At 38.2% G+C, this 12,758-nt stretch overlaps 3 protein-coding genes across 4 annotated transcripts; all 3 read left to right on the top strand.

The window, feature by feature from the left end:
* Positions 1 to 1,045: 1,045 nt before the first annotated feature.
* Positions 1,046 to 2,868, top strand: LOC130410804 (uncharacterized). The gene is made up of 2 exons (XM_056735689.1): positions 1,046 to 1,942; positions 2,051 to 2,868. The coding sequence occupies exons 1-2, from the start codon at positions 1,937 to 1,939 to the stop codon at positions 2,834 to 2,836; spliced, it is 792 nt and encodes a 263-aa protein (XP_056591667.1). The 5' UTR covers positions 1,046 to 1,936; the 3' UTR covers positions 2,837 to 2,868.
* A 1,261-nt stretch (positions 2,869 to 4,129) lies between these two features.
* Positions 4,130 to 8,027, top strand: LOC130409788 (uncharacterized). Of its 2 annotated transcripts, none has more exons than XM_056734006.1 (2): positions 4,130 to 4,472; positions 7,232 to 8,027. In XM_056734006.1, the coding sequence occupies exons 1-2, from the start codon at positions 4,467 to 4,469 to the stop codon at positions 8,015 to 8,017; spliced, it is 792 nt and encodes a 263-aa protein (XP_056589984.1). In that variant the 5' UTR covers positions 4,130 to 4,466; the 3' UTR covers positions 8,018 to 8,027. The 2 variants fall into 2 exon arrangements, with proteins under 2 accessions (XP_056589984.1, XP_056589974.1); XM_056733996.1 differs by lacking the exon at positions 4,130 to 4,472 and adding an exon at positions 6,576 to 7,123.
* Positions 8,028 to 9,176: 1,149 nt separating this feature from the next.
* LOC130438493 (uncharacterized) lies at positions 9,177 to 10,546 on the top strand. The gene is made up of 2 exons (XM_056770426.1): positions 9,177 to 9,652; positions 9,761 to 10,546. Exons 1-2 carry the CDS (start codon positions 9,647 to 9,649, stop codon positions 10,544 to 10,546), a joined length of 792 nt encoding a protein of 263 aa, XP_056626404.1. The 5' UTR covers positions 9,177 to 9,646.
* The last annotated feature ends 2,212 nt before the right edge of the window (positions 10,547 to 12,758 follow it).

The following is a 12,758-nucleotide window of genomic DNA, read 5'->3' on the forward strand; positions in this document are numbered from 1 at the left end:
CTGACATGCTGCCGTTCGTTCCTTAACCAGCCGGAGTACTCTTTTGCGGTGCCTTGCGGTGGCCCTGGGGCTTCGGTGGACGGCTCGACCGTCCGCCCCCTGGCGGCCGGCGGTGGCTCCTCCTTTATCTGGGAGTCGGGGCGGGTTCCCCGTCCCCTGCTCCTCCCCCTTGGGCGGACGGACGCAGGCTCCGGCCTATGGCGGACGGCAGCAACTCCCCCGCTCCCGCTTGGACGAAAGCCACCCCACCTCGACCCAGGGGCGTGGCAGCAAAGGTCGCCGTTCCACCGAAGCTTTGACGGTGGCCGCACGTTACACTTCCGTTTCCCCAGAGCCACCGCTTCGGGCAGCCACTGGTGGACGCCCTTCGTCCGTGCTGCCCGAACTCTCCGGCACCACGAGGTCACTCGGTGGCGAGGACTCTCCGACAGCATGTCTCTCCTTCCTTCCGGGTTTCGGCACCAATGTAACAAGATTCAAAAAAAGGAAGGAAGGAGACAGGAACCGGCAGACATTCAAATAAAAATTTAATATAAATAATAACTGCCGGCAGCCCCTCGCGGACGACCGCCGGCGAAATAACATAATCATAAATATAAATACAAACGTAAAACATGTTCGGGCCCGGTCCTCTCTCTTCGACGGTCCGGTCGCTCGTTCCTTTTATATGCTCCCTATCTCCTACGTGATTCGAGCCCGGTGTGCGCACAGCTGGCGCTCATTCACAATTACTCACCGGACTCGAACCACGGTCTCGCCCCGCCTACTCTACTACAATGACGCTCATCTCGTGTGCACCATGAGATATGTTTTTATTTGTTTATTAATTGTGATATTAATATGTCTTTGTTTTTATGTGTGTGTTTTTATAAACAAAACATCTAAAACAAAACCTCACAAACCGTTTTGTTAATAAAAGATTTTTAATCTAATGTTTTTCATAAAAAACATTAAATCAACCGTTCAACCCATTTGTTTTGTTCAAAGAAAGAGAAATGTGTAAAGATATGAAGTTAAAGATCAAAATAATAAAAAAACCTGAATGTCATTGATGAATTTATTTTCTTATGCGGTGTAATCGGTAATACTGGTGTTGTCCGTCTGTATTTTAAATGTAGGCTTTTTAGACATTAAACAAAAGTTATTTTATAACTCATGAATCTATAATTCACCTTTCATGTGACATCAAGTTATACATTTAAATGAATCTCACTGTGGCAATGGGGGCGTGGTTTAGTGACGTATGCACCGGACCTGGGAAAGACACGGGAAAACCGGTGAACAAATGGGTCGATTGCAGACTAAGTTCACCTGCGTCTTGTTTTAGTGAATGGCGAGGAGACTGCTTAAAGGCTGGCAGACTCAAGAGGAGAGGAAGAGAGAGACACGGACTGAAAGAGACGGGAACGAGCGGAATCTCTGAAACCCGGAAGTGAAACCCGGGGGAATGCTGACCAGAACCCTTTGTTATTTTGATGATAGAAAGTGCGCAGTGGCGCTTCGTTTTTGTTAGAGTCTAAAATAAAGTGACTCTGTCTCTCAGTCTACGCCGACCCCGCCTCCTTCCTTCCTTACACTCACGAACGTTCTCTACACTCACGATTAGAGACAATAACCCAGTTTATATTGAGAAATCCCAAGAAGCCACGTGATTGGCTAAACAGTGTTGATCAATTCACTTTCAGGTGACATCACTTGTTGTTTACATTTAAATGAACCTTAAGGTTATACAATAACTCCGTTTATATTTAAAATTCCCAAGAAGCCACGTGATTGGCTGAACAGTGTTCTAAAATACTGTGTCTTTTTGTTGGTATCCACCACACTCATAACCTAAAGCACACTGAAGACAGAGCATAAAGCATCTTCTCTGAGATATCCCTTGAGATTTGACAAACAATCACTACTTTTCTCTTAGCAATTTACTTTCAGCACCATGAAGGTATGTTAATCCAACCTTGTAGTAACATAGAAAACATTAAGGATTTTTAAAACAAGAGCTAAATCCCCTTGATCAATCTTTACTCAATCTGTCGCTTCAATTTTAAAGCGAAGTGCAGATGGTACCTTCTCTGGTCCAGGCTATAACCTGAGAAAGACCAGAAAACCTTCGAGCCCTCTGAAGGATCCCAACGTGTCTGACAACCTTGCATTGATAGCACATGCAGTCAGCTTGGACCACAAGTACAGCTCCAAGTCTGGTAGCTGTCACTCAACAACACATAAACAACTAAAGGGCATTAAGCTAGAGAACCACATCCTTAAAAATGCAGCTGTAATTCCTGAGTTATCTCCAGTACATACAAACACTCAAACCCCAGCACATCTGGTAACACATGCCGTCCGCTTGGACCACAACTACATCTCCGAGTCTGATAGCTCTCACTCAACAACACATAAACAACTAAAGGGAATAAAGCTAGAGAACCACTTCTTTAAAAACGCAGCTGTCATTCCTGAGTTTTGCCCAAAATTTACAAAGTCTCACACCGAAGCCCAACTGGTGCACACCAGCACTGAGGAACCTCTTTTAATCCATGGGAACAGCACAGAAGACCATCAAAGAACGTATCATGCTGTGGTGGATTCTATGTTAAAGAAATCCTCTGGAGAGCCTCACAACTACAGCCTGCAGTTAGGGCTTCGTGTGAAGCAACGCCTCTGGAAAACTCTAAACTGCCCCACCATGATTGAAGAAGAGCAGCCTGATGGACTCATCCAAGTTAAAGAGATGTTCTCCAGACCAAGCCTAAAGAGATCTGCCCCACGTATAAATGTCGACATTAGCGGTGAACCCCTGCCATACGCACCACAGAGGAAGAGGCCCTGCCTGTGACATCCATGCAGAGCCTAGATTATATTTAGTGTATATACTGTACATAGTTCTAGAATAAATGTTTGGTACTTATTACTATGAATCTTTCTTATTTGTATTACTTTATTTAATAATTACTTCATGACTATGAACTTACTACTTGTTGTCAAATTTATTGAAAACAATAAAATCACTTTGCAAATATATTGTAGTTTGATTTTGCTTGCCATAAAATATGTGTATTTAGGTAAAATAGCTTTAAATGCGTGACGTCTTTCCCAGGTTTGTAACCCATGTATAAGCGTGAAAAATAATCCAAGCTCTGATTTTCTCTTAAATCCACTTAGGAAACCAGTCAATGTTTTTTTCACCAAACACGTTCTGTAGTTTCACATAAATATTTCTCGGCCTCTCTCTGATAAAGTTGTGAAATTACGCCACAATGGAGGCGCTGTTTCGTTATCAGCAAACTGAGGCACTAAAAAGAGTTGCAGAAAAAACAGCGAGTTCGCCAGTATGAACGCACATTGCGTTCAGAACGACTCATACACGAATGACTCATTTGAACAGATTCATTTAAAATATTGAACTTTAAAGTCACTAGCGTATAAAAGGGATCATTGAATCATTCAAAGTGAACCACAGAGAATGCAAGATGTGAATTTATAAAGACTGGTCAATTCAGCTGGATATTGTGGGCTGAAAAGTTAGTTGAAAATGATAAAAAAGCTTTATTTGATAAAAAAAATCTATTTGGTTGAAGAAAAGTTATGTTTTATGCAATTTAATAATTGTCATTTTTATGACGCTCATTACGTGAGCACCTGCTCCATGACACATTCACAGCACAGAGCCTCGGAGGTCACATGACAGTACAATGGCAGAGGACATTTGTTATATATGAGATACGTTTTTATTTGTTTATTAATTGTGATATAAATATGTCTTTGTTTTTATGTGTGTGTTTTTATAAACAAAACATCTAAAACAAAACCTCACAAACCGTTTTGTTAATAAAAGATTTTTAATCTAATGTTTTTCATAAAAAACATTAAATCAACCGTTCAACCCATTTTTTTTGTTCAAAGAAAGAGAAATGTCTGAAGATCTGAAGTTAAAGATCAAAATAATAAAAAAAACCTGAATGTCATTGATGAATTTATTTTCTTATGCGGTGTAATCGGTAATAAAGGTGTTGTCCATCTGTATTTAAATGTAGGCTTTTTAGACAATTAAACAAAAGTTATTTTATAACTCATGAATCTATAATTCACCTTTCATGTGATATCAAGTTATACATTTAAATGAACCTCAAGATTAGAGACAATAACCCAGTTTATATTGAGAAATCCCAAGAAGCCACGTGATTGGCTGAACAGTGTTGATCAATTCACTTTCAGGTGACATCACTTGTTGTTTACATTTAAATGAACCTTAAGGTTATACAATAACTCCGTTTATATTTAAAATTCCCAAGAAGCCACGTGATTGGCTGAACAGTGTTCTAAAATACTGTGTCGTTTTGTTGGTATCCACCACACTCATAACCTAAAGCACACTGAAGACAGAGCATACAGCATCTTCTCTGAGATATCCCTTGAGATTTGACAAACAATCACTACTTTTCTCTTAGCAATTTACTTTCAGCACTATGAAGGTATGTTAATCCAACCTTGTGGTAAAATAAAAAACATTAAGGATTTTTAAAAAAAGAGCTAAATCCCCTTGATCAATCTGTACTCAATCTGTCGCTTCACTTTTAAAGCGAAGTGCAGATGGAACCTTCTCTGGTCCAGGCTATAACCTGAGAAAGACCAGAAAACCTTCGAGCCGTCTGAAGGATCCCAACCTGTCAGACAACCTTGCAGTGATAGCACATGCAGTCAGCTTGGACCACAAGTACAGCTCCAAGTCTGGTAGTTCTCACTCAACAACACATAAACAACTAAAGGGCATTAAGCTAGAGAACCACATCCTTAAAAATGCAGCTGTAATTCCTGAGTTATCTCCAGTACATACAAACACTCAAACCCCAGCACATCTGGTAACACATGCCATCCGCTTGGACCACAACTACATCTCCGAGTCTGATAGCTCTCACTCAACAACACATAAACAACTAAAGGGAATAAAGCTAGAGAACCACTTCTTTAAAAACGCAGCGGTCATTCCTGAGTTTTGCCCAAAATTTACAAAGTCTCACACCGAAGCACAACTAGTGCACACAAGCACTGAGGAACCTCTTTTAATCCATGGGAACAGCACAGAAGACCATCAAAGAACGTATCATGCTGTGGTGGATTCTATGTTAAAGAAATCCTCTGGAGAGCCTCACAACTACAGCCTGCAGTTAGGGCTTCGTGTGAAGCAACGCCTCTGGAAAACTCTAAACTGCCCCACCATGATTGAAGAAGAGCAGCCTGATGGACTCATCCAAGTTAAAGAGATGTTCTCCAGACCAAGCCTAAAGAGATCTGCCCCACGTATAAATGTCGACATTAGCGGTGAACCCCTGCCATACGCACCACAGAGGAAGAGGCCCTGCCTGTGACATCTATGCAGAGCCTAGATTATATTTAGTGTATATACTGTACATAGTTCTAGAATAAATGTTTGCTACTTATTACTATGAATCTTTCTTATTTGTATTACTTTATTTAATAATTATTTCATGACTAGGAACTTACTACTTGTTGTCAAATTTATTGAAAACAATAAAATCACTTTGCAAATATATTGTAGTTTGATTTTGCTTACCATAAAATATGTGTATTTAGGTAAAATAGCTTTAAATGCGTGACGTCTTTCCCAGGTTTGTAACCCATGTATAAGCGTGAAAAATAATCCAAGCTCTGATTTTCTCTTAAATCCACTTAGAAAACCAGTCAATGTTTTTGCACCAAACACGTTCTGTAGTTTCACATAAATATTTCTCGGCCTCTCTCTGACAAAGTTGTGAAATTACGCCACAATGGAGGCGCTGTTTCGTTATCAGCAAACTGAGGCACTAAAAAGAGTTGCACAAAAAACAGCGAGTTCGCCAGTATGAACGCACATTGCGTTCAGAACGACTCATACACGAATGACTCATTTGAACAGATTCATTTAAAGTATTGAACTTTAAAATCACTAGCGTATAAAAGGGATCATTGAATCATTCAAAGTGAACCACAGAGAATGCAAGATGTGAATTTATAAAGACTGGTCAATTCAGCTGGATATTGTGGGCTGAAAAGTTAGTTGAAAATGATAAAAAAGCTTTATTTGATAAAAAAAATCTATTTGGTTGAAGAAAAGTTATGTTTTATGCAACTTAATAATTGTCATTTTTATGACGCTCATCACGTGTGCACCTGCTCCATGACACATTCACAGCACAGAGCCTCGGAGGTCACATGACAGTACAATGGCAGAGGACATTTGTTATATATGAGATACGTTTTTATTTGTTTATTAATTGTGATATAAATATGTCTTTGTTTTTATGTGTGTGTTTTTATAAACAAAACATCTAAAACAAAACCTCACAAACCGTTTTGTTAATAAAAGATTTTTAATCTAATGTTTTTCATAAAAAACATTAAATCAACCGTTCAACCCATTTTTGTTGTTCAAAGAAAGAGAAATGTGTGAAGATCTGAAGTTAAAGATCAAAATAATAAAAAAAACCTGAATGTCATTGATGAATTTATTTTCTTATGCGGTGTAATCGGTAATAAAAGTGTTGTCCGTCTGTATTTTAAATGTAGGCTTTTTAAACAATTAAACAAAAGTTATTTTATAACTCATGAATCTATAATTCACCTTTCATGTGATATCAAGTTATACATTTAAATGAACCTCAAGATTAGAGACAATAACCCAGTTTATATTGAGAAATCCCAAGAAGCCACGTGATTGGCTGAACAGTGTTGATCAATTCACTTTCAGGTGACATCACTTGTTGTTTACATTTAAATGAACCTTAAGGTTATACAATAACTCCGTTTATATTTAAAATTCCCAAGAAGCCACGTGATTGGCTGAACAGTGTTGATCAATTCACTTTCAGGTGACATCACTTGTTGTTTACATTTAAATGAACCTTAAGGTTATACAATAACTCCGTTTATATTTAAAATTCCCAAGAAGCCACGTGATTGGCTGAACAGTGTTCTAAAATACTGTGTCTTTTTGTTGGTATCCACCACACTCATAACCTAAAGCACACTGAAGACAGAGCATACAGCATCTTCTCTGAGATATCCCTTGAGATTTGACAAACAGTCACTACTTTTCTCTTAGCAATTTACTTTCAGCACCATGAAGGTATGTTAATCCAACCTTGTAGTAACATAGAAAACATTAAGGATTTTTAAAAAAAGAGCTAAATCCCCTTTATCAATCTGTACTCAATCTGTCGCTTCACTTTTAAAGCGAAGTGCAGATGGTACCTTCTCTGGTCCAGGCTATAACCTGAGAAAGACCAGAAAACCTTCAAGCCGTCTGAAGGATCCCAACCTGTCAGACAACCTTGCATTAATAGCACATGCAGTCAGCTTGGACCACAAGTACAGCTCCAAGTCTGGTAGCTGTCACTCAACAACACATAAACAACTAAAGGGCATTAAGCTAGAGAACCACATCCTTAAAAATGCAGCTGTAATTCCTGAGTTATCTCCAGTAGATACAAACACTCAAATCCCAGCACATCTGGTAACACATGCCGTCCGCTTGGACCACAACTACATCTCCGAGTCTGATAGCTCTCACTCAACAACACATAAACAACTAAAGGGAATGAAGCTAGAGAACCACTTCTTTAAAAACGCAGCTGTCATTCCTGAGTTTTGCCCAAAATTTACAAAGTCTCACACCGAAGCCCAACTGGTGCACACCAGCACTGAGGAACCTCTTTTAATCCATGGGAACAGCACAGAAGACCATCAAAGAACGTATCATGCTGTGGTGGATTCTATGTTAATGAAATCCTCTGGAGAGCCTCACAACTACAGCCTGCAGTTAGGGCTTCGTGTGAAGCAACGCCTCTGGAAAACTCTAAACTGCCCCACCATGATTGAAGAAGAGCAGCCTGATGGACTCATCCAAGTTAAAGAGATGTTCTCCAGACCAAGCCAAAAGAGATCTGCCCCACGTATAAATGTCGACATTAGCGGTGAACCCCTGCCATACGCACCACAGAGGAAGAGGCCCTGCCTGTGACATCCATGCAGAGCCTAGATTATATTTAGTGTATATACTGTACATAGTTCTAGAATAAATGTTTGCTACTTATTACTATGAATCTTTCTTATTTGTATTACTTTATTTAATAATTACTTCATGACTATGAATTTACAACTTGTTGTCAAATTTATTGAAAACAATAAAATCACTTTGCAAATATATTGTAGTTTGATTTTGCTTGCCATAAAATATGTGTATTTAGGTAAAATAGCTTTAAATGCGTGACGTCTTTCCCAGGTTTGTAACCCATGTATAAGTGTGAAAAATAATCCAAGCTCTGATTTTCTCTTAAATCCACTTAGAAAACCAGTCAATGTTTTTGCACCAAACACGTTCTGTAGTTTCACATAAATATTTCTCGGCCTCTCTCTGACAAAGTTGTGAAATTAAGCCACAATGGAGGCGTTGTTTCGTTATCAGCAAACTGAGGCACTAAAAAGAGTTGCACCAAAAACAGCGAGTTCGCCAGTATGAACGCACATTGCGTTCAGAACGACTCATACACGAATGACTCATTTGAACAGATTCATTTAAATTATTGAACTTTAAAGTCACTAGCGTATAAAAGGGATCATTGAATCATTCAAAGTGAATCACAGAGAATGCAAGATGTGAATTTATAAAGACTGGTCAATTCAGCTGGATATTGTGGGCTGAAAAGTTAGTTGAAAATGATAAAAAAGCTTTATTTGATAAAAAAATGTATTTGGTTGAAGAAAAGTTATGTTTTATGCAACTTAATAATTGTCATTTTTATGACGCTCATCACGTGTGCACCTGCTCCATGACACATTCACAGCACAGAGCCTCGGAGGTCACATGACAGTACAATGGCAGAGGACATTTGTTATATATGAGATACGTTTTTATTTGTTTATTAATTGGGATATAAATATGTCTTTGTTTTTATGTGTGTGTTTTTATAAACAAAACATCTAAAACAAAACCTCACAAACCGTTTTGTTTATAAAAGATTTTTAATCTAATGTTTTTCATAAAAAACATTAAATCAACCGTTCAACCCATTTGTTTTGTTCAAAGAAAGAGAAATGTGTGAAGATCTGAAGTTAAAGATCAAAATAATAAAAAAACCTGAATGTCATTGATGAATTTATTTTCTTATGCGGTGTAATCGGTAATAAAGGTGTTGTCCGTCTGTATTTTAAATGTAGGCTTTTTAGACATTAAACACAGAAGTTATTTTATAACTCATGAATCTATAATTCACCTTTCATGTGATATCAAGTTATACATTTAAATGAACCTCAAGATTAGAGACAATAACCCAGTTTATATTGAGAAATCCCAAGAAGCCACGTGATTGGCTGAACAGTGTTGATCAATTCACTTTCAGGTGACATCACTTGTTGTTTACATTTAAATGAACCTTAAGGTTATACAATAACTCCGTTTATATTTAAAATTCCCAAGAAGCCACGTGATTGGCTGAACAGTGTTCTAAAATACTGTGTCGTTTTGTTGGTATCCACCACACTCATAACCTAAAGCACACTGAAGACAGAGCATACAGCATCTTCTCTGAGATATCCCTTGAGATTTGACAAACAATCACTACTTTTCTCTTAGCAATTTACTTTCAGCACCATGAAGGTATGTTAATCCAACCTTGTAGTAACATAGAAAACATTAAGGATTTTTAAAACAAGAGCTAAATCCCCTTGATCAATCTGTACTCAATCTGTCGCTTCACTTTTAAAGCGAAGTGCAGATGGTACCTTCTCTGGTCCAGGCTATAACCTGAGAAAGACCAGAAAACCTTCAAGCCGTCTGAAGGATCCCAACCTGTCAGACAACCTTGCATTGATAGCACATGCAGTCAGCTTGGACCACAAGTACAGCTCCAAGTCTGGTAGCTGTCACTCAACAACACATAAACAACTAAAGGGCATTAAGCTAGAGAACCACATCCTTAAAAATGCAGCTGTAATTCCTGAGTTGTCTCCAGTACATACAAACACTCAAACCCCAGCACATCTGGTAACACATGCCGTCCGCTTGGACCACAACTACATCTCCGAGTCTGATAGCTCTCACTCAACAACACATAAACAACTAAAGGGAATAAAGCTAGAGAACCACTTCTTTAAAAACGCAGCTGTCATTCCTGAGTTTTGCCCAAAATTTACAAAGTCTCACACCGAAGCCCAACTGGTGCACACCAGCACTGAGGAACCTCTTTTAATCCATGGGAACAGCACAGAAGACCATCAAAGAACGTATCATGCTGTGGTGGATTCTATGTTAATGAAATCCTCTGGAGAGCCTCACAACTACAGCCTGCAGTTAGGGCTTCGTGTGAAGCAACGCCTCTGGAAAACTCTAAACTGCCCCACCATGATTGAAGAAGAGCAGCCTGATGGACTCATCCAAGTTAAAGAGATGTTCTCCAGACCAAGCCTAAAGAGATCTGCCCCACGTATAAATGTCGACATTAGCGGTGAACCCCTGCCATACGCACCACAGAGGAAGAGGCCCTGCCTGTGACATCCAAACAGTGCCTAGATTATATTTAGTGTATATACTGTACATAGTTCTAGAATAAATGTTTGCTACTTATTACTATGAATCTTTCTTATTTGTATTACTTTATTTAATAATTATTTCATGACTATGAACTTACTACTTGTTGTCAAATTTATTGAAAACAATAAAATCACTTTACAAATATATTGTAGTTTGATTTTGCTTGCCATAAAATATGTGTATTTGGGTAAAATAGCTTTAAATGCGTGACGTCTTTCCCAGGTTTGTAACCCATGTATAAGCGTGAAAAATAATCCAAGCTCTGATTTTCTCTTAAATCCACTTAGGAAACCAGTCAATGTTTTTTTCACCAAACACGTTCTGTAGTTTCACATAAATATTTCTCGGCCTCTCTCTGACAAAGTTGTGAAATTACGCCACAATGGAGGCGTTGTTTCGTTATCAGCAAACTGAGGCACTAAAAAGAGTTGCACCAAAAACAGCGAGTTCGCCAGTATGAACGCACATTGCGTTCAGAACGACTCATACACGAATGACTCATTTGAACAGATTCATTTAAAATATTGAACTTTAAAGTCATAAAAGTGATCATTGAATCATTCAAAGTGAACCACAGAGAATGCAAGATGTGAATTTATAAAGACTGGTCAATTCAGCTGGATATTGTGGGCTGAAAGTTAGTTGAAAATGATAAAAAAAGCTTTATTAAAAAAATAGATATATATTTGGTTGAAGAAAAGTTATGTTTTATGCAACTTAATAATTGTCATTTTTATGATGCTCATCAAGTGAGCACCTGCTCCATGACACATTCACAGCACAGAGCCTCGGAGGTCACATGACAGTACAATGGCAGAGGACATTTGTTATATATGAGATACGTTTTTATTTGTTTATTAATTGTGATATAAATATGTCTTTTTTTCATGTGTGTGTTTTTATAAACAAAACATCTAAAACAAAACCTCACAAACCGTTTTGTTAATAAAAGATTTTTAATCTAATGTTTTTCATAAAAAACATTAAATCAACCGTTCAACCCATTTTTTTTTGTTCAAAGAAAGAGAAATGTGTGAAGATCTGAAGTTAAAGATCAAAATAATAAAAAAAAAACTGAATGTCATTGATGAATTTATTTTCTTATGCGGTGTAATCGGTAATACTGGTGTTGTCCGTCTGTATTTTAAATTTAGGCTTTTTAGACAATTAAACAAAAGTTATTTTATAACTCATGAATCTATAATTCACCTTTCATGTGACATCAAGTTATACATTTAAATGAACCTCAAGATTAGAGACAATAACCCAGTTTATATTGAGAAATCCCAAGAAGCAACGTGATTGGCTGAACAGTGTTGATCAATTCACTTTCAGGTGACATCACTTGTTGTTTACATTTAAATGAAACTTAAGGTTATACAATAACTCCGTTTATATTTAAAATTCCCAAGAAGCCACGTGATTGGCTGAACAGTGTTCTAAAATACTGTGTCGTTTTGTTGGTATCCACCACACTCATAACCTAAAGCACACTGAAGACAGAGCATACAGCATCTTCTCTGAGATATCCCTTGAGATTTGACAAACAATCACTACTTTTCGCTTAGCAATTTACTTTCAGCACCATGAAGGTATGTTAATCCAACCTTGTGGTAACATAAAAAACATTAAGGATTTTTAAAACAAGAGCTAAATCCCCTTGATCAATCTGTACTCAATCTTTCGCTTCACTTTTAAAGCGAAGTGCAGATGGTACCTTCTCTGGTCCAGGCTATAACCTGAGAAAGACCAGAAAACCTTCGAGCCCTCTGAAGGATCCCAACGTGTCTGACAACCTTGCATTGATAGCACATGCAGTCAGCTTGGACCACAAGTACAGCTCCAAGTCTGGTAGCTGTCACTCAACAACACATAAACAACTAAAGGGCATTAAGCTAGAGAACCACATCCTTAAAAATGCAGCTGTAATTCCTGAGTTATCTCCAGTACATACAAACACTCAAACCCCAGCACATCTGGTAACACATGCCATCCGCTTGGACCACAACTACATCTCCAAGTCTGATAGCTCTCACTCAAAAACACATAAACAACTAAAGGGAATAAAGCTAGAGAACCACTTCTTTAAAAACGCAGCTGTCATTCCTGAGTTTTGCCCAAAATTTACAAAGTCTCACACCGAAGCCCAACTGGGGCACACCAGCACTGAGGA

This window comes from Triplophysa dalaica, chromosome 2, assembly GCF_015846415.1.
Source record: "Triplophysa dalaica isolate WHDGS20190420 chromosome 2, ASM1584641v1, whole genome shotgun sequence".
In the NCBI taxonomy this organism is placed as follows: domain Eukaryota; kingdom Metazoa; phylum Chordata; class Actinopteri; order Cypriniformes; family Nemacheilidae; genus Triplophysa; species Triplophysa dalaica.